This window comes from Fulmarus glacialis, unplaced genomic scaffold (genome assembly GCF_000690835.1).
Source record: "Fulmarus glacialis isolate BGI_N327 unplaced genomic scaffold, ASM69083v1 scaffold43048, whole genome shotgun sequence".
Lineage (NCBI taxonomy): Eukaryota > Metazoa > Chordata > Aves > Procellariiformes > Procellariidae > Fulmarus > Fulmarus glacialis.
Genome location: NW_009228451.1, coordinates 27,796 through 50,717, shown reverse-complemented (window position 1 = coordinate 50,717; position 22,922 = coordinate 27,796). Strand labels below are relative to the sequence as shown.

Sequence of the window (22,922 nt, the reverse complement as noted above, 5' to 3'; positions counted from 1 at the left end):
AGGGTCAAATACTGCCTTTGAGAAATCTTATTTTAATCGGAGTTTTTCACGTAGCTAGAATATGCAAAACATCTCTTTCCTGTGTGACCTCACAGTGTATTTTTCTCTGTCAGTGATGATAATGATTTAGTTATTCTCCTTCTGCTGTGTTGCTTTCCTCTTCCTGTTTTCATTAAATGAGTAGGAACATCTTATCTTTGACACCCACCTCTTGCCTCTGTTGAATTGATTGCAATTGAGCAGGAAAAAAAATGTTACTGACTGATATGATAGACAGATGGAAACAAACAGATGGAAAAGATTGTGTATGTTAAACCTCTTGTCTTCAGAAACCAGGCTAAAAACCAGCTGGTCTACCCAACTGATTCTCTTGAATATTCCTCCTATCTTTAGGTCATGGATAAATATGGTGAGTTCTATGGCCGTGACAGGATCAGTGAGTTACTAGGGATGGACAAAGCTGCTCTCGATTTTAGTGATGCTCGAGAAAAGAAGAAACCAAAGAAGGATAGCTCCTTATCTGCTGTGTAAGCATTTGCTTCTGGTTTGTTTGTATGATTGGTTTTTTTTGTTTGGGGTTTGTTTTTTGGTTTTTTTTTTGTAAGTTGAAATCAAGCATTGAAGGTTTGTCATGCACCTTTGAATTTTCTTGTTGCTCTTTTATGTATAGCTATATAAGATAAATCAATTCTTAAGTTGAATGATATAGTGAATTTATTTCATTAGAAATGACATATATGCAGGGCTCCACTGTTTTTCTGTAAGAAGATTTAGTTTAGTGCACAGCTGCTTGAATGAATCACATTCCCACTGTTTTGATAGTGTCATTACAACTGGTCTGGAAACTCCTTTTCATAGTTCTTTCAGTTCAGCTCAGCTGGAAAGAACGAGCAAAATCGGCACTGTGTATTCTGATTGTAAAGAAATGATGGAATAAATTTAAGTGATAGTGACCAGTAAAATCTAGCAAATTGGATGATTAGTCTTCACATATTTTTATAATTTGTTTTCCCTAAGCTGTGTATTTGCCTATCATCTGAGAGACAGACCTGAAAAAAAGCCCCTAGACATTCAGAATAATTGCATTCATTTTCCTTCACAGGGAAGGGACATCCTCAGTTTTTGTAAAGCACTGCAAAAATGTTTTTTCTAGTTCTGCGTTATAAAAAAAGATATCCAAATAGATAGAATAGATTTTAACAGATGGACTTTCAATGCTACAGAGATTCTAATGTAAGGGTCTATTTATAGCTTTCTTTAAAAGCAACATTTTATCAATGGGTTTGCAAGCATTATATGAGGTAGACAGTGGGACCACTAGGAGATTAGAATTGCATTAAAGCAAGGGCTGATTTTGTAAAGATGGATCTTTAATATCCATCATTTGTAAAGATGGATAAATAAACCTGGAGTCCATCTAAACAATCAATCAGGTGCACTGTTAAGGCCCAAGGACTCTGTTGCATTGCAATACTAAATAAAATTTAATATTGTGGCAGAAGTACTTTCCAGAATACTTTCTCACCTGCTATTTTGCTGCTGGATTATAGTAGGACCCATGCTTGAGTTTAGAAAAAATTTTTGATTTTTATTATTTTTATTATTGGTATAAAAAGAAAATGAAACTACTTTCCCTTCCCTGTGTGCTCATGACTCATATTTGGGAAGAAATTTGAAATAATGTTTCTGTGAATACTCTTGAATACTATTAAAAAACCAGACCAGAATGAAGCAGTTGGAGAAGGCTGATGAAATACTTAATTTCAGAATCAGGCCTGAAGGATGCCAGTTTTTTGTTAGATCTCTAACATCTACTCCATGTTATATACTTTAACAACCTCATCCATCTTTCATTTTCTCCCTGGAGAAATCATTCCATACTTATAACAGGTGAACATGCTGTGGGAAAATAAACAACTATGACAGAAATTTACAGTACCATTCGCATAAAATTCATGTGCTTCAGGAAGGTACATGTATCCACTTTTTACCAATTTCAAAAATGAACACTAATGAAGCTACTAAAACTTAGGCATATTCCAGTTTCAACATTTGAAATATATTTACAATGCAATGAAGAGAGAGGTGAGAAAAGCACTGGAGTTGAACCCTTACTGCACCGCTTTTGGGCAAAAAAATGGAGAATGGTATGACCTGGTGCAGATCTCATCTCTAGTGCCTCTGCTTCTGCATGTGCCAGGAGGTGACGCAGACTGAGGCCAGACTAGATACCTGTGTCTCTCTCAACACAGAAGGGAAATGCAGCATGTAGCATTTCCATTCCCAATACAGATGAACCAGGTTTTTCTTCTGTCTCCTTGACTCCTAGCTCCTACTGTTTCTTCCCCTTTCCTGTGGGCATATAACCTGGGATTCCCTTCCATCTGTCTTTATGCAAGGGACTCAGAGCACTCTACTTGCAAGTGACCATGCTCCTTCAGAAGCTCCTGCTCATCCCACTGATATACTGCATAAAAAAATCCTCAGCGTGCTATTATATTTTAACTCTGGAAGAGCCATTCAGCTTACGGATGCAGTCTTAAGAATTTTTTAAGTATATATATTTAAATTTACAAATAAGTATTTAAATATTTGCATAATTATTTAAATATATCGCAGTATTATTTAAATATAACTAGCTAAGGAGGATGATGCAGTTGGAGCTTTATGCAGATTAGACAGTAAAGACAGTTGTAATTTGTACACTGGGATTGAGACAGTGCACTGGTTTTCCATTGAATAAGTTTCCTTTCTGGGGTGGATGGTGTTAAACTAGCTGCAGCACGGATGAAGTATATTTGAGAGGATAATATGAAAGACACAAAGATGAAAGAGGTGTCATAGTGAGGGTTACCTCTCAGTCCCTTTACCTTCCTAACTGCTGTTGGTTCTGCGGTCATTAGTCTAGTCAGAGTCAATAGAAGAGGCAGCTGAGGCTCAAGCATCTGCAGCAATCAGTGACATAAGGCTAGTTCGGGGGAAAATAGGCAGGGTTTCTGTTGAATGCTCACATGGTAGAAGAATTCTTCCCCTTTCAAGAACAGAAAAATGTAAATAATTTTCTCCTGGAAGGTGTGAGGTTTCCATAGTTTGACAAGAAGATAAACCATATCATAAATGTGAAGTGTACAAAGAATGAGTGCAGTGGGCCTCAGAATGTGAAAAAGGTTAAAAGGTCTTATTCTTCCTTGCCACAAGAAACAATAACCTAGGTTTTCAAAAGAATCTGGGGCAGGTAACCCACTTGTTAGTAATGTTAACTGGAATCTAATGTTAGTAATCTTGGAGAACAGTATTGTCTCTGATAAACTAGTAGACTTTTCCCTCAGGTGACAGCCTGCCTTTTGCCAATAATGGCTGGTGAAAGAGTAAGGGATTTTATTTGAATTAGTTTCTACACCTGAAGTCTCAAGATTTATACCTGACACCATGTCACCACAGGATTTACAAACCTGTGGATGTGCCTATTTGTCCAAATAGAAGTGTGTATCTGCAAGTGGGTAGTGGCTTCAGCCTTCATGGTTGAGAGGCAGGCATAGTTACTGTTAATGTATAATGTCCAAATTCCCAGCCTGTTCCATTGAGAGGAATGATGCATATGTGGGAAACTCAACTTCAAGCCTTTCCACTTATGGATGCTAATGTAAGATACCTCCTCCTCTGATTATTTACTTGGGAATCTCAGGCCTAGTGCATCCTTGCAGAGGCTTTGTGTAGGATACCTTAAAGTAATAATCTATTCTATGCGCTGTACCTCCAAGGCAGACAGATAACTTCAGACACCTAGTAACTCATTGTTTTGGTTTGGTTTGGTTTGGTTTGCTTCAATGCTTGCTTTTTGTAATCGTCAACTGGCACCATTCTCTATAACATATCGCCTGCTGATGTTGTTCTGCACCTAGCACTATTTCGACACAGTGCAATAAAAATGATAGTATTTCCTACCCTGTTGACCAATTAATAAATAATGAATGTTTCTAATCTGATGGGATGCTTTCTATTGTACAAATAGTAATATTAACAGAAGATCTTCCTAAACCCCTACATTGAAACTCATTAATTGGTAAGAAAGATCATATTTTCATTAATAATTTTTCTTACAGCTTTAGAAAGATGGGTCATCTTTCTGAACTGTTTTCTCTGTTAGATTAGCCTCCTGAAAGAACCTGAAAGAACCTTTAACAGAAAATTTCAGTGTTTGCTGAGAAAGTTAGTGTGAAGAGCTAACTAATTAAAACTGACTCTTCCCAGTTTTAGTTTGTCTGTCATTTTGGAAAAAGGTTAAATGCTGCTGCGAGGCTATTTTTCACTTTGAACTTAAAGTAATGATAGTTGTTTCTCAGCTGGTAATGCCCTGTAGCTGCTCTGAGCAGCTTTGATATACAAACATTAAAATGATTCAGGCTGAAAAGTTCATAATTTTCTGATTCCAGTTAACATTAGTATCATTTGATTGCCTGAGGATTTTTTTTTTTTAAAGGAGGAATAATTTTTGAAAACCTACTATGTTAGACTCGGAACAGCTGAATGCAGTAGGCCTTAAGAAAGAAGCTGTAAAAAGTCTGGGTGTTGAAGGTGATGAAATACTAATGCAGGTTGCAGCCAAATGTAATATAGCCAATTTCTCACAATTTTCCTGTCATTTATTCACACTGTGCGGTCATTCACCATCGCTAAACTCAGCAACTACAACTACAGTACTACAGTGTATGACAACCTGTTCAATGGTGCAGAAAGAAGTCAAATAAAAATTCTTTCAGACTAGGAAATTAATCCAATATAATACTAACTAATGATATTCCAAGGGAAACTTGAAACCATACTGTTACGTTTTGATTAACAGCTGTAGAGCTTAATTTTTATATGACCTCATATTCTTTTAAGTCTTTGAGCTACTTGATGAAGGTAGTGACCAGAAATAAACAGGAGAATGTAGTATTATGCATGTTATTATTGCTTTGCTATCCATATCAGGCTTACTTTAAAAAAATGAAGATACGGAAAAATGAACAGTTCCTTTTTCCATACAGATCAATATTCACATTATTTTTAGGAGCTCTACAGCTATTGCTTTTTGTAAAATATAAAATCATCAAATTAAATCGACTGGAGATGAGTTCCCCTGGTGCTGGGTTTTTTTGCCATTTCATGAGAGAGTATTCTACCTGTCCATAAGCAGTCCTGTCTGTGGTGTTTCATACCTAAGACAAATATAGTTATGAATAGGTGGAATGTAGTCACAAGAATATGCCTGACACTAGAATTGAGTGGTATTGGGTCAGAATAAAGCAAGAAATTAACTTTCTACAATAATATTTTCAGAAATAAATTTCAAGAGGTTTTGGTTCATTTTACCACCTGAATATGTTATGGAACAATATTTGAATGAGAAACTGTTCTTAACATTTTTGACTTTTCTTTTTTTTCCTTCTAGGACAGAGTTTTCTATAAATTTTGATTTCTTTAATAACTCAAATTTGGGTCTAGAAAATTTTCTTATAACTTGGGGTTGACAAAAATGGGATCAGCAGCTTTAGCTGTGCTAGACTATTGCTGGAGAAGCCATTTGATTGTTCAAGAAGCATACCTAGCTTTGGTGAAATGGCAGCATGCTAAATTTATCTTTGAGTACTCTGTGGTATCTGGAGCATAGCACAGTTTGGGGACCTTTGGGACTAGCAGGATTCTAACAATTTCTTTCAAGGTATGAATGCAAATTTTGTTATGGATGTATCTTTCTATCCTTGTAAACCTGAAAGCCTGTTAGAAAAAAAACTTGCAGCTTTTATTTCTCTTGTGTATGTAGTTTGTTTCTTATACAAATATCATCCCTGCAATCTTAATCTGACAGTAAATGTCACCCAGTGACTATGGCCTGAGTTACCATGGAAGAAACTCAGGTGAAACTTTAGGCTTTAGTTTCTACAGAGTTGCTACCATGAAGGGAATGGTAGGGAATGAAGGGAATAATGAAGCAAAACCAATTGCTGACCATGCCATCAATGAGCCTAGTAAACTGTGATCAACTCTCATTCTTTAAAAACGTTTCGTGACACCTTATGAGAAGTTTTAGATTTGTTAACCTAGTAATTTGTTGCCTGTACATAGGTTAAAAAAACCCAACAAATGAAATGGTAAAAAAGAAAATGAGTTACTGTATCATCTAAACGTTTTCTGCATAGAAGAAAAATGTATGTATGAAAGATCTGCCATGTGTAAATTTGAGGGCAAGGGTCAAATCTTTCATAAATCAGAAAACTTCTACTACATTTCTTCTGCTTTTCCCTTTTTGTTCAAGTAGACTAATACACTTCAGAAGGAAAAATGAATTCTTAATTAAAATAGGCTGTAGACTATTTGGAGTGGAGTAGAGCTCTTGATCTAAGTTTGATTTAATGCTGTTTTTCAATTACAATAGCTCCACTTATATCTATGTAGTGTTTATACTATTATCCAGGAGGTTCAACTTGAGTCTTTTGCCTTTTAGTTTTGTGTGTAAAAATGGTGTTAATTTTTGAGTGTATTAAAGAGTAAATACTGTTGCATATAATACAAGTAGGAGTTTGGTATTTTGATGGCAAAATATTCCTTGCGAGTGTAATATTCAAATAAAACTATTACTTTTATGTGGTTAATGGCTCTGGATATACAAGTAAGAATTTTGGAAATCAGACCTTGATAGACCAGGGTTTAACTCTTGGTATTCCATCTAAGGCCTCAGGTAATTCCATATAAGCATCTGGCACAGAAGTACTACATGCTTTCATATATGGCAGGTGTATGACATCTGCCAGCATTATTTCTACTTGTTTAGTCATTGTCAGCAGCTCTTCTCTTTCAGGAACACTGAATTCACTCACATTTTAAGGATAAAAGTAGGACAGATGACATTTTTCATGCTCTTGTTTATATTTGTTCCTGAATTGTGATCCAGGTTTAGAATTTTTTTGTGTCAATATAATACAGATGATCCAAACCTTTCCAAAAAGGGAAAGGCAAAAACTAGAGAGGACAAGATACAGTTACAAGCAAAAATGGTATACATCTTGTTTGGTAAGTTAGTTGTATCACTTCTCTATAGAGGAAAAAAAAATGCTTCAAGCAAATTAATGGGTTTAATTCTAGTGCAAAAAATGTAGCCTAACGTTGAGACATTTATTTGAGTTGATAGAGTAAGAGGAGAATTAAACCTGAAAGTATTAATTAAAGAAATACAAGGGAAAATTTGGAGAGAATAGCTTACAATATCAGTCTGTACAACATAAAAGTTTATTGAAGAGAGGAGATCAGTAGAAGAGGCTAACTGGCTAATATAACAAAGCAACAAAAACTGTGGAAGAAACTGGGAGCCCAGACCTGGACCCAGCACTCCAGGTGTGGCTTTACCAGTGCTGAGTTAGGGGGGAAGGATCCCCTCCCTCGACCTGCTGGCAACGCTCCTCCTCGTGGAGCTCAGGGTACCATTAGCCTTCTTTGCAGTGAGGGTTCCTTGCTGGCTTATGCTCAATTTGCAGCCCACCAAGAACCCCAGGTCCTTTTCTGCAAAAGCTTTTAATAAACATTTCTCTTTCATTCACATTTATTCCTGATATCAGTGGGAAAAGCAAAGGACACAAGCTCTGAGATTCATTTCACCTCACTTTGTCTGTCTTTAATGTCATCTAATTGTATCACCCAAGGTATGCTATCATAACTAATGGTAAAGAATTGGCATTTTGGGATGCAAATTCTCTGACCTAAGCTACTTTAGGCTTAGATGGGTCACATTTAAAAAACAAAAAATTTCTTTTTCTCCATGGATTATAGAGACAGTTCATTTCACTTGTATGTATGTTGATAACATTGTAGACATTGATCAGCATTAGGTCTGATGAATCCAAACCAGTATTTATTAATTTGTTTTTCTGCTTTTTTTTTGGACAGGTCCATTCCAGAGTAAAAGTGTGAATTAGAACAAGGTTCTGATGTATTTCAGCTTTTGGAGAAATAGATCAGCTGTTGTCTCCTGTGTTTATGTGACAATACAGCTCCTACAGATTGTGTTGCATATTTTCCTATTGTGTTTTTCTATAAAATGCAATTTATTTACTTATTTTTACAGGCTAAATTCCATTGATGTTAAGTATCAGATGTGGAAATTAGGAGTTGTTTTCACTGATAATGTAAGTTTATCAGTATATATATACACACACACATATATATATATTCACTTCTAAAAAGCAATATACACTTGTTAACCCAAAGTACTTCAAAGGGAGGTATGAAATACTCTGGATTATATTTAGTTTACTACATAGATTAAGAAAATCTTGGAAACTTAAAAAGACATTGCCGAAATCTTTTCCCAGTTACGTAGGTATTCGTCTATAGAACCTCAGTCAATTCCCGCCCCCCTTCTAACATGCTTTATTCAGGAGCAATAAGCAAGCACTGTGCTGTAGAATTAGAAAATTTACTATATAAAGTCTAATTGCCATTTTTCATACTGTTCAAAAAGTTTATGAACACTTGAATGTTCCTGGAGCACAGTCAGATCGCTATAGTTAATGTTTGTGGAATTGCTAAAATCTGTATCACTGAAACTGGTGATAGGATGTGACACAAAATGACGCTGATCATTTTAATAATTTGAAAAAATGAGTCTTTAAAAACAAAAAAAAAGGAATGATAAACAAGACTGACTGTTAAAATACCGTGCAGTTTAAGAAGTCACTCATCATATGTTTATTAAGAGTCTTATGATTATTGCTTGCCTAACTCAGCTTATTTTGCTGGTGGAAAAGATGATTGGAGAACAAACGACTTTGGAACTAGGACTGCCGGAGAATGCAAGTGTAATCTGACTTTAGTCAAGAAGAGTGGAATGATAAGTCTCCAGGTCTACAGACAGCATGATCTGTAAAGAGTTAGAGTTTGTTCAGGATTAGGTTTTTTCTAAGGGAGGGACTGTAATTTCTCTTATAAATACGTACTTGTCTTTAAGTCCAATAAAAGTTAAATGATAGAGGAAAATATGAAATTAACATTTGTAGTAATACTTAGTAAACTACTTAAATAATACTTCTATGTTTAAGTAGTAGCTTTACTAGTTTGAATTAATTATAAAATTGCTTTTGTTGCTTGTGGAGTCCTTTCATTTGTCATTAACCACCTCAGGGCTTTAATATTTTAATGTAATTATTTAGAAATTGATAAACAAAACCTCAATAAAATCAGAAAAACTTTTTACATTAAAAACATTAACAAATAAGGGTTTAGCAATTCCAAAATCAGTTTTTAGAAATTAAAATGTAGAATATGTCAATTTTGACCATGTCTTGTGAATTTGCTGATTTAATATTTTTGTACAAAGAGAAAATTCTCAAAGATCTCTAGCAAATTCTATGTAAAAAAAAAAAATTGTTTTCTGTTTAAAGAAAAGCACATTCAAGCAATTTCTATCTTTCCTTAGTGTTTTGAATTAAGTTAAAGATAATAGCCATGAGTTTTATTTTGTGATGTACTTGTTTTTTCTGTTAGTCTTTCCTTTACCTAGCATGGTACATGACCATGTCAGTCCTTGGCCATTACAACAATTTTTTCTTTGCTGCTCATCTCCTTGACATTGCAATGGGATTCAAGACATTACGAACTATCCTGTCATCAGTGACCCACAATGGCAAACAGGTATCAACTGTCATCGCTTTTCAGCTTTTTTAATTAAGAAGTACACAGGAAAGATCACTTCATGACTTAATTCAGTGGCTCTGCAGATTGACAACAGAATTGTTCTTCCATCATGAAGTTTAGAAGTTGGGTCAGTGGGGAAACTAGCCAATGGGATTTATAAGCATAAGAAAACGGGACTAGGATGTATGGCAGTCTCTAGCTGTTATGAGCAATTATGTCATAAAGTTGCTGTTTAAAATTTTTTCAAGATTGATCTAAAGGAAGGTCCAGTTGAGACCCAGTTACTCTTTCTGTTAGAGGACTGTTTGAGAAACTCAGCTCCTTGATAATAAGAAATCTTTTCTTAAAGCAGCTATAAAGTCTGAAATTGCATTTCTGATTTAAGTAAAGAAAATAACTAAGGCTTTTCATCTATTGAGATCTGTTGTAGGAATGGCATTTAATGTAACCTGAGACAGTGTTCCTCATGTCTGATGTCCTTCCTAGTTCAAAGGACCTTTGTAAACAATTTTCAGTGATAAAAAAAGCCATCCTTGGTCTGCTTAGAAGACCTTCCAGCAAGGCAGCTAATGTAATTCTTATTCAAGTGGGCTGGGAATGGTAACATAAAGGTCTTCTCTATTGTGTATACTTATGTGCTGTTGTAAGATGGAACTTCAGTTCTGACTTTATACAAGGTAGGTGCTTTAGAAATCTGGTGGGAAGCGCTATTTCAAAGTTTATCAGTAGCAAGTTATTTTTCAGGTTTTTTTTTGATACTAGAGAAGCATGAAATCATTAGCAGTGATTTTTTTTAAAATGCAAAGGGTGATTGATTTAATTTAATTCTGCCTTCAAATGCACTGTCCTTGTCAACATTTTTTAAGAACTAATACACATTTAAATGGACATGGTTTATATTTCAAAATAGCTAGTGAAGCACATGACATATAGAAGACTCTTAAGTACGAACTCACCTTGACAAACTGTTATTTGTTTTAATTTATGTGGCAAATTTAAGTTTCATTTGTGGAACAAAAATTTTGTCTTGAAAAGTTACAGAAATCAACATAGTGCATTCTTTTCCCTTTAAAGAACAGAATTTCTTAAATTCTTAATTCTGATTTCTTAAAAGAACAAAAAAGCGAAAAAATCAGTCTGCACCTGAAAAAAAGTGTTCTTAAAGTTGTTACTTTCCTTCTCTTTTTGCAAAGAAAATTGTATAGCGTAATTCCATGGTGGTGTTATATCCACTCTATAATTTTGTCTTCCAGCTTGTCCTAACAGTGGGATTACTGGCAGTAGTAGTATACTTGTATACAGTAGTGGCATTCAATTTTTTCCGCAAGTTCTACAACAAGAGTGAAGATGGTGATATGCCAGACATGAAATGTGATGATATGCTAACAGTAAGTCTTATTTTGCTTTCTGGATTTTTTCTTAAACTGTTATGTTTTTGTCCTGACCTTCTTGTAATTCCTATTCGTACAGTCGTATCATTAACCAGCAATAGGAAAGACTATAATTGAAGGCAAAGGAACAAATATAATGAACATCCCTAACAACTAGATATACCCTCTGTATGTTAAACAAATGCATCTATAAATGAATAGAAGAAATGTGATGGTATTCTTTGCTATAGTTTCTCAAAAAATGAAAAAAACCTACAAGCTGTGAAGCTGAGCCAAGTCAGTTAAAGAGCAGTACTTCTGACTCTCGAGGTTCTACAGTCAGGAGGAGGGTCAGTTACAGGCAAGGACTTTCATGAGCAATTTAGGTGCTTGTTTAACCTTGGAAATCCATCAGTTTCCCTTAGCATGAATTGCCATGATTATCTTCAATTGGCAATTCTGTTACGAAATCTCTCCTGTGCTCAGAACCATTGAAAATTATTTTGTACTTACTGAGACAGTGCCAGGCTTTGCAGTTGTGGATGGTAGGTAGAGCTTAAATCACAAAGGATTTCTAAGATGCATTGCTGTTAATATCCTTCTACAAGCAATCATGTACAACAAAGTTAAATATATTTCAGTACGTTATGCGATGTGAATCACTTCCAGGAAATTGACACCTTTTAAAAGCCCAATAATTAGATAAACTGAGGAAGCAGATTAGTATGTCTATATTTTTGTCCAGTTTGGGACATTCAGTACAAGAAAGACATAGATAAACTGGAGCATAAATCAGCGGAGGGCCGCTAAATTGTCAGGTGCTGGAGCACTTGCCCTGGGAGGAGAGGCTGAGGGAATTGGGCTTGTTTGGCCTGGAGAAGAGAAAGCTTTGGGGTGGGGGGAGTGTAAGAGCAGCTCTCCAGTGCCTGCAGAGAGGTTATCGGGAAGACAAATCCAGGCTCTTTACAGTAGTGCATGGCAGGAGACCATAGACATAAAGCAGAAAAAGGTTTCTGACTGAGAAAAGCCAAGCAGTGGATCAGGTTGCTCAGAGAGGTTGTGCAGTCTCCATCCTCAGGAGGTTGTAACGACCTGACTGGATAAAGCCCAGAGCAACTTTGTCTGAGCTTATAGTGGACCCTGCTTGGAGCAGGATTTGGAACCAGAGATCTCCTGAAGTCCCTTCTGACCTGACCTGCTCTGTAATTCTCTGAAAATACACTTACAAAAAGGCTATAATATTGTACAGGAATGAGTTAGAATAACATGTGATATGATATAAAATCAGGGTTGTCTTTTGTAAAAGTGGTAAGACTTGCAATGTGATGTTAAAAAAAAAAAAGAAAAGTGCAGAGAATATATTTTTATTTTTAAAAATACAAAAATAACATTTAAAACTTCTTAGATAACTAACACTACATTCACTCATTAAGTTAATGGTTGAATTTCAATGGTGAAATAAAAACTATCTCTAAAAATTGTTGCACTTTTCAGCCATTGGTCACTCAGCATTGTATGTTACTATATCAATTTCTTACATAAGGGATTTTGGGGGTAAGCGTGGCATAGAAATAAAAGAATGGATTTTTTGTATGGTTAGGTTTTAGGAGTTAGTTATTATTATTGTCATCACTACTTTTTGATAGGGAGTGAGAACCCTGGACCTGTAGTTTGCAAAGCTACTTAAAGAAAAAGAACCAATCCCTTGCTCCAGACCACTGAGAGTGATATCATAATTTCCTATTAAATTATAGCATGATGAACTAGAAATTTTGCATTGTTAGCATCCTACATAACTATAATGAGAGACCTATTAACCCGCTTTTCAGGTCATAGTTTCACAGTATTAGTCTCAGACTTCTTCCATCATTAGCCTGTCCTCTGCACAAACATTCTCAAAGGTTTTTTGTTTGTTTTGTTGTTTTTAATTTTTGTTTGAAACACCGAAGATGGGGGAAGTCATTCACTTTTGAGCTAGAAAAATGGAAAAGGAGGTGGCTGTGGTGGTAATGGTATTTCCTATTTACACATTACTGAAATGATTGTATGTGAATCATGGTGTGCTGCTGGGTTTAAGGTAGTTGAACCTTTGATCTTTTTGAACTGCTACATAATGACAGAACATGAAATACTGCAGCTTCAGCTGCACAGCAGCATTTCACCTCCCTCAGAAATATACATAACCTCAAAGGGGAGAAAAAGATGACTTGTCATAGTATAGTTGCTAGCCCATAGACCAGTTCTGCCAATTACTGAATTTGCAACAATGGGTATTTTTACCTTTAGCTGCAGACAAACGTTGTATCCCTTTGTTTTGTGTTTTCTAGTGCTACATGTTTCACATGTACGTTGGAGTACGTGCGGGTGGAGGCATTGGTGACGAAATAGAGGATCCAGCAGGAGATGAATATGAAATCTATCGGATTATCTTTGACATCACTTTCTTCTTCTTTGTGATTGTCATCCTGCTTGCAATTATTCAAGGTATATGTTTGTAACCCATGGTGAGACTGAAAGCATTATTTAGCAGTACAGAGATCTTAGTGCTACCATCACACACCTAAGATTCAACCAGGACACCAGGGCAGATCATGAAGCACAGACTTGTATAGTAAATCACATCCAGCTGGCTTTTATCCATACGCTGTTCTTCCTAGTCTCTGTAAAAACAGTCTCTAACTGGAAAGAAAAAAAGCTCTTTGACGTGAGAATACTGGTGTCACTACAGTTTGTATCTTCTCATTGCCCTTTCTAAAAGCCTCCTGTAAATGATCAGCAAGAGGAGTGATCAGAAAGTGATTAGAAATCTTGTGGCATACCTTAAAATTGTCTTTCAGCATAACCCACCCTTTGTGAGCTTATGTGGACAAAATCAGTAGAGGGTGCTGGGTGCTGTCAGTATTCCCCCTGCCAGCATCTAATGTTCTTGACTGCCTGGCAAATCTTCAGATTGGTGGTAGTGGTGTGAAAGTTGGAACATAGCTTTAAGAGGTTTAATCTTTTCTTACATAAAACCCTCTGTTTGATGTGATGCCTGCTTACTTGAGCAATGTCAAAGAGTAAAGAAAGGTGCTTGATATGCAACAGCTTTAGTATATCCTGGTTAATGACAATGGAAAGTCAGCTGCCATCAGGTTAGCTTCTGAATTTGAGTGAAACTATTTGACTGATAGTGTGGCTCGCTGTTATAATCTGGATACTGGATACTGAATTTTGGGAAGTCAGGGTTTTTTCTATTATATTTGTATTAATGATGTTGAATGTTATTACCTGAAGTACTTAAAAGCCCCATCTGTTTACGTATTATTACCTTCAAAAGATTGTCAAGAATGCCCAGAAGATCATCTTTTATTAAAGTTTGCACAAATTAACAGAAGTATATTCTTGATTTTGGAAAAAAGTGTAATGAATTTTGCTAGATCCAGTTGCTGTTACAAATAGTGATACCTTATTGCTTTCTGTCAGCTAACAGTTAGCTAACTTATAATGATTTTGACAGCAGTAAGGATGCTTTCTCACTTCCTACAAGGAAGTTTAGGAGGCAACTCTGAACTTGTGGTAAATTGTTTACAACTCTTACTCAAGCAACAAGTTTTTTAAAGGGCTTGGGGTACAAAATTTTTTGTAGCCTGAAGTGGCATATCTCATACTGTTTGTTTCTTCGTTTTGTCAGTGGCTGAAGAGTAGAGGCCTTAGCTGTCAAGCTTTGAGTGTAATTCTCATCTGGTATTCGTCAGTTTTACAGCACAGTAGTGTCAATAATGATTGTGGAGTTAGTCGTTATTTGTATTGGTGTAAGCAAAGGGAGAACCATAAAGAATTTATAATCTGAGCCATAGAGCCTGTGGTGGTTTTTCTTCTTCTTTCTGTATCTCCCTGAAATGACCCCTTACTTCTGTAGAGCTTTGACAGTGGAACCTCGTACTACATGACAACCATAATGAGAGATGATGCACAGAGCTCTGGGACTCTCTGCATCTGCTGTGTAATAAATCCCTGAACTCTGTTAAATGTACAGGAGTATTCTTTCTATAGCAAAGTCTCCATCACTGTAAAACCACATGCGTCTTCATATACTGAGTCAAGATTAGAGCACTGTGAATAAAACAGAAGTCTGCTTGTGCCATTTTATAATTCCAAATGGTACTGCCAGCCATGTTACTGGTAACCATTTTCTTTGACTTGCTCATTTTTCTTCACGTATTGAGTTGTTTTTGTGGTCTTTGGAATGTATATTGGCTTCTATTATTTCTGCACAAGATTCTCATTTAATATTCTTTGTCAGAGTTATCCCTGGATTTCCAATATTCTTTGTCACAGTTCTGTTCTTGAACATTAATTATGATTTTAACTTAAACCCTAGGTTTAATTATTGATGCTTTTGGTGAGTTAAGAGATCAGCAAGAGCAAGTTAAGGAAGACATGGAGGTAAGAACATCCAATTGCAGAACCATACGCTATTTTCAGGTTTCATGAATATCTGTTTTCAATCAAAATGTGATCTAGCTAAGAGGAAAATACAGTTCTCTACACAGTCCTGGATGAGATTCTACTCTCACATCTCAGTTCATTAGATGGAAATAATAACTGAGATTGTTTTTTATTGACTTTTTTTGTATCTATTAAAATATAAGTAGTTCTGTTAGTACATAAGTAGTTCTGTTAGTACCCAATAAAATTCTTTTTAGACAATTTTATGAAGCGAAAACTCTGCTAGCATCCAGGTTCTGAATAGCATTTACAACTCTCTGCTGCCTCCTGTGAAAGAGGTATGCTATGCTTTGACATGTGGTAGCTGCTACCTTCTGTGTCTCTTCATGGGACACAAACCCAGGTTGTCTAAACTGATATTCTGCTCTAAGCATATTTTGGATTTGTTTGCCAATTCCTAGTATGGATTTTTTTAATACCTCCAGATCAAGTGTGGCCAGTTTTTTGCTGTCAGTGATAAGTTAACAAAAATTCAGACAAAAAGCCTAACAGCTTATTTTCTCATGAGTTTTTAAAGTTTAGACTAATCCCTGTATCTTCATTTTTGTAAACAAGAAAAAGTATTAGTACATTGCTGTATATTATAATGAATTACATGTCTGTGACTATTTAAGTCTTTTGGATCTTCAGACTAGAGGTTTCTAACACAGGGTGTTAACACTGTCATGTTACAGTTCATCTCAGATGTAATTTTCTTTGGTTAATCTATGTGTGAAAATATCCTGTACTTGGTGGTTTTCTGTTCTGGCATTTAAGTATGACTATAAGAACTCAGGAAAGTGTTGCAAACCTACTGTGTTTTGTAATCTAAACTTTGAGCATATTCAGTTTCAGCTGTAGAAGCACAACAGACATTGAGGTAAATATTGCTGTATATTACAGTGAGTGCTACTTAGTGTTGAAGGAAAAAAAAAAAATCAACTTTGACCATTGTATGCCATTCTTTCTTCTGATATCTGTTCTTTTACAGCTGCCAAAGATTTTTTTTTTTTCCCCCCAAACAGTAAGAAGCTATTCTGATAGCAGTTAAACTTCTATTCAAGTGTTTTGGCCAAGATATCCAATCCCAATCATTAGAAGAAAAGCCTTTTTTGTTTATACATGATGCATTGCCATTTTCAAGCAAATTGTTAAATTTTTATTGGCCTTTTCTCAAAGGGGGCAGGGTTATATATAGTGTTAAAGTGCTCTGTATTCTTTCTTTTAGACAAAGTGCTTTATCTGTGGAATAGGAAATGACTACTTTGATACAGTGCCCCATGGCTTTGAAACACACACGCTACAGGAGCACAACTTGGCCAATTATTTGTGAGTACAGTAAAAATGAACTCCTTGCTAACTCATGACCCTTGCAGTCTCTGCAAGTACCTGATTAGCTCTCTTGCATAAGTAACAGTCAGTACTGCTTGGCTTTGATGTGCGCTCATGCTGTCTGAATATATAATTCTGTGGCGATGGGAGCAAGGAATGAACAAACTTCATTACCTTGTTTCCAGCTTGTTGTAACACACTAAGTTTGTGTGAGCTAGGAGATGGAAAGCGGGAACTTAGTGTGTGGCTGTGGAGGCATTGTAAAATTGAATGTGTTGCATAAGGTACAGAGGAACAGTATGATCTGGCCTGGAGACTGATGGAGAGAGTGCATAAGCAAAGGAGTAAGGCAAAAGAGGGAAAACTTACATTAGACAAAATATTTCGAGTGGAGTGCTAAGGCTGACTAAGAGAACCTGGGACAAAGGGAGGTAGGGGAACTGGAACGAGGAGCTAGAGAGGGGAGGGATCAGACCAAGGGCATCAGGTCCATCTTTGGAAAATCCAAGCAGAGCATCAGTGACCACTAAACTTGGTCTTTTTAAATCTGGAAATAAAACCATTTATCAGGTCCACAATCACTGTATCATACTGTTCCTTTCCTGTCAAATACATATGAAAATCCAGTGCCAAAGTGCATTTTATACTAGTGCTGTCAGTATGAAGCATTGGATGGATTGTGACTTTGTGTCTATAAACTAGCACTGTATGTGCACAAAATAATGAGACTGTAAAGCCAAACATCCCTGTAAAGAACTTTCACCTGAAAAACAGGTTGTGCAAACAAAATCCATTAAAAGCACCATCATGTGGTATTTTGTTCCTGCTTACAAAGTACTACATAAATAACATACTGTAGCATACTTACTCTATGTGCATCATCCTAAGGAAATGTTTTTTGATTTTTTTGTGCATGATCATATTTTATATTTTTACATATGTTTGGAGAGAATGTCTATTATGAGTGAAATTTTGAAATCATCACCTAGTGTCTGTCAGATATCTCAAAACCCCAAGACTAATGTATTTTTAAAATTACAAGTTCTTTTCTGCCCATGTTGATCTTGAGTTACATACACTAGTAAAATATCCCTAACCTATAATTTCAGTAAGAGAAATCTCTTATCATCTTATCATCTTATCATCATCAACATTTCTTATTCATTGTGGGGAGAGGGAAAAAAGTTCCAATGAATATTCTCTGTCTACTTCCAAGTTGGTGTTCATGGGCAAGAAAATGTCTATTACAATTTTCAGATTAGAAAGCTTAGAAAATCTTCATTTAAACTGAGTTGCGATTTACTGTAAATCAAACTGAATCTTTTGCATTTTAGCATACTATTCATTGAACAATGAGTGAATGTCAACAGTGTCAGGAAAGTATATTTAATGTGTCTGGGAATATTATCATAAATAGAACTCTGGAATTTGAACAGCATTATCACTGTACATGCTAAAAAATATCCATTCCTCTGTGGGTTGCCTAATGTTTCCAAATATTGTATTCATAATAGCTGTTTCTTTGCTTGTAGGTTTTTTCTGATGTATCTTATTAACAAAGATGAAACGGAGCATACAGGACAGGTAGGTTGAACAACTCTATGAATGTCAACAGTTATTAAATAAGACTGATTCTAAAATAAAAATCATCCAGGCTTGGCAAAACTAGGAGTATTCTAATGAATAGCTCCCTATATGGTATACAACTTAATTCTCATTCTTCTAAACAATTCTTAGGACTTTGATTGCTTAATGTTAGATTAAGTATCAATTCTGTAGTACTTTCTATTCCTATTTTGTTATCTGACCTATTATTCTTGAATTTTTACTTCCACAAAATATGAATACAGACTATAAATAAAAATAATGAGAAACAGAACATTTAAGCATTTTGTGAAAGCAGCACTATTCATTTCTCCCTGTTGATTCTTTAATAGTCTCTGTCCTTTATTATTATCTATATGCAATCTTCTGTGTCTACATTCCTGGATAAGTCCATATGAAAGAGCTTGTGCATGTATTTAAAATGAAACCTGTGAGAGAAGTTTTCCTTTGAGGTTTCTTCTTTGCTGTTGTTCTTTCAAACTTCCGGTGCTTCTTTCAACTTCCTTTAAGTATACCTAAAGTCAGTAAAAAAAATGCATCAGATTTACAGACTACTGTTTTTTTCTAGTGATAGTCTTGCAGCTGACTAAGCAAATGTTCCCATGGTGCAGATCAGAAAACAAAAAACCTGAAGAGCATCATATACATAGCCATACAGATTTGGGTCAGAGGGATGATTTGCTATAAATCTATGTAGCTTACTCTTTCTGAACTCTGATGTATGTACTGGGCAATTATAATCATCATCTTTGCATAAATCTTCTCAGCCTTGTCCAGTATCAGATTTTATGTATTTGCTTTGCTATTTTTGAACTTCCATTTGTCATTTGAAAATTTCACATTAAATGAGATTTTTAAAAAAGTCTTTTTTATTTGAGTTTTCTTTTTTCTTGGCATACAGCGTGTCCTACCCTATTCACTGAAGTCAGATTTCTACTAATTATTAAGTTTTGATACTGTTACCTGATAATTTGAAAATTGGGAGTACTTCATACTACATAACTTCTAGGGACATGGTTTAGTGGTGGACTTGGCAGTGTTAGGTTTACGGTTGGACTTGATGATCTTAAAAATCTTTTCCAACCTAAATGATTCTATGATTCTATAACTTGTGTAACATGTCTTTTCTATTATGGAATTTGTATAATAAAAAGCACATTTAAGTGTTGTGATTAAAATGGAAATAAACTGACATATCCTTTACTATTCTCTGGACTGCCTAGAGAAAAAGCCTTACCTGAACAAATAATCAGAAAGAAAAAAAAAACCACCACTGATTCAGAAAATATTGCTCTTCTGAGAAGTACCATTAAAGGCCATTATTTATGTACTGCGTGTAGGCATGTTTTGAAATGACTGATACAGAAATTCAGTCAAATTTCTGTGACAGAAAATATTCTGCTTATCCTGGTGTTTGTCTCGTGATCAGATTTAACTGAGCTTTACAGGGCTCCTGAATGTGCAACTTATTGCACATAACTACCTGGTCCTGAACTAAACTACTTGGTCCTCTTTTATGTTTCTCTAGTGCTTTTTGACTAGGTGACAAAAATCTAAAAGCTACTCTAAACTGATCAAAATCATTAATATGATTTTGTAGATTGATATACAACAACCTGATATGCACAGAATCAAAAAAGTGAAGCAGTATATAAATAAGAGAGGGGGGAAAAAAAAAGTCATGGTGCTTTCTCATTGAATCAAGTTAAATTATTTAAATTTTCTTTCTTTCAGGAATCCTATGTATGGAAAATGTATCAAGAACGGTGTTGGGAGTTTTTCCCTGCTGGTGACTGCTTCCGAAAACAATATGAAGACCAGCTCAACTAAGCAGACATGAGGATTTCCAGATGAAAATATGTCTATATATTTCCCAACTCTTTTGGGAATGTCTAACAGATTTCTTAAATCCCCAAAGCTGTGTGCTTTTTGGAGCACCAAAGCTCTGTTTTTAATGACCCAACTGCGCTTTTATTTTCTTGTGTATTTGCTTTGAGAACACTGGAGTAAAGAACAATGAAAAATAATAGCAACTCTGGAAAACAAAACAACCACTTGCACACACAAAAGATATCCCTATACATAACATGCACACATAAGAAGAGACTTGAGACAGCTTATTTCTGAAACTGCCAGAATGATGCCCTTGTCTATAAGATCACACATGGGGTGACATGGTAGCAACACTCATTCAATCTGTTTATTTCGTCATCCTGGAAGGAACTATATGTGGTTCACAGAGCACTGTAAAAGATTGTTGTGGACACTAAGTTGTGGGGAAATAGTGCCTTACTATATGTGGGTTGAGCTATGCAGAAGATGAGTGCATGATGACATCATTTTTTTTTTCTTTATGTCTTCCCTTTCTTCCAAGTTAATATTTATTTTGTGGTTTTGGTGGGTTTGGGAGGAAGGGATTTGATTGTGCACATCTTTTTAATAAGACTGGAGTGTCTCAGGACAAGATTAGGTTATTTTCATCAAGTTCATTTCACATTTACCTTCCTCTTTAGCTTTTGCTCTTATTTTGGTAATGCTCTGATACAACACTGCAACTTTATGAAATCTTTGTATGAAAACAAGATGACTGCAAAAGACACTTTAACAAGAAATGTTTCATTGCATGTTTATTATGCAAGTTTAAAACAATCAAAAAAATAACCTTCAGAAGCAAGTTGATCAACATGAAAAAACATTCACAATAATTATATCCATAGTAATAAAGTGTTGTGGGCTTTATTGTACATCTGGAACAAGTGTCATCAGCCAACAATGTATATGTTAATGAATTTGACAGTAGTTTTTGTTTCTTTTCTTTTTCTTTCTTTCACTTCTGCCACCTGTGATCGATAGTGGAGTTGAAGATTTTCTTGTTAAATTATTTTTTAAAAGCAAAGCTGAAGCAATATCCATTCAGGGACTCCATCAGTTGCATCATGAAACACCAATGATGTATACATCACTCCATTTTGAGTCCTTTTCAATTGTAATGCCAGTCTTTACAAATAAAAAGAGAGATTCAGAATGGAAAAAAGCTGGTTTTGGTAGCATTTGAGGTCTTTGTTATGGAGTCTTTTTATTAATCCCTGAATTAATTACTCCCACTTCAAAAGAGGATTAAGCTGCTGTTTCCTTAATGAAAGTTTTTGGTTTTGTTTCTGTTTTTTCTCCTGGACTTCTTGTTGCTCCACCTCATTTCTTTACAGGCCACAGTTTTGTCATAAAATAAATTGGCTGTATGAATATTCAGTTATAACTAAGAAAAATTATAACTAAAGAAATAATCCTTTAAAATTATTAATTCTATATTCTTAAAAGCCAGACTTTCAGTTCAGCAGATTATGAATATTGCTACCTTGAAATTGGGATCCTGATGAGGACTCTGGTAAAATTCTCTCAAATTCTACAATATTTGAGGCCAGAGGCTGGGCAGGCTGGTGATGGTGGCAGGGGCAGGTACAGCAGCTACAATTTGTATTCAGGTTTTAAACCACCACCACCCAGTTTGGAGTATTCATTCCAGCTCTGTTTGCTCCCTATTTGGCACAACTCCATAAAGCACTTTTAATCAGCCTTTCTGGGATTTCCATACAAGATTTAAACATGGGGGATTGCAATGATGTTCCTTTTTGGGTGTACAACATGAGAATAGTTGTTGTTTGACACACAGGCACACACACTATTTTGGTTTTGCACATTTTTTTGAGAACTATGTAGCTAATGATTCTGACTGATATTTCAAGATCCCTTTGTCCTGAAAACAAATTCAAATGGACTTTGTAGACAAATACCAGAATAAAAATGACATGTTTCTTTAACTTCAACTTCCATGTCCCAAAGCTTCTGGGACATCCTAGCTGTTGAATCCAGTATGCTGTTTAACAAATATATGTGAAGCCACACTTAAACACTAGACTCTTTCAGAATGAGATCTACTGATTATATGGTGATGCAAAAAGTTTCTTTTTAAGTATGAAAAGTCTTCATTTATTAAATTAATTATAGCTTTCACAGGAGCAAATTCCTACAGCTAAGAACTTGTTCATGAGAGTTTGCAAGATTAGTGTTAACTGTTGAAAAAGGATAGGAACTGGCTTTGGCAGACCTTCAGAGCCTGGTTCATGCTCTCCCCTCTGCAATGGCTGTAGACTTTCTGTAAGTCCCTGAAACTTGTCATTTCCTGTTTAGTTCAGTGCACAAAACTTACCACTGAGAGCCTTTTCCCTAACACTTAACACATGTAATTCAAGAAAAGAAACTAACTTTGAAATGAAAAATAAGAGTACATGTCATAGGAGACTGGTTTATTTTAAAAGTATGCGTTTCTGACACTAATATGCACTTTTAACAGGATAACATTATTCAGGCAGGCCACATACTACATGATACAGACTGTGGTGTCCAAGTTAATCCTGTTTAATTTGTTTTAGACTTAGACAAAGTTGAAGCGAATTCTTAGATTTTATTAAAAATTAC

At 35.4% G+C, this 22,922-nt stretch overlaps 1 protein-coding gene across 1 annotated transcript; it reads left to right on the top strand.

Moving 5' to 3' along the window:
- Positions 1-393: 393 nt before the first annotated feature.
- Positions 394-20,833, top strand: LOC104072111 (ryanodine receptor 2-like; the record flags this gene model as incomplete). Its single annotated transcript, XM_009583483.1, has 9 exons — positions 394-527; positions 8,102-8,162; positions 9,520-9,666; positions 10,923-11,057; positions 13,367-13,523; positions 15,403-15,467; positions 16,738-16,838; positions 18,374-18,425; positions 20,181-20,833. Coding segments are annotated over 9 exons (948 nt in total), but the record flags the coding sequence as incomplete, so codon positions are not given.
- Between the last annotated feature and the right edge of the window lie 2,089 nt (positions 20,834-22,922).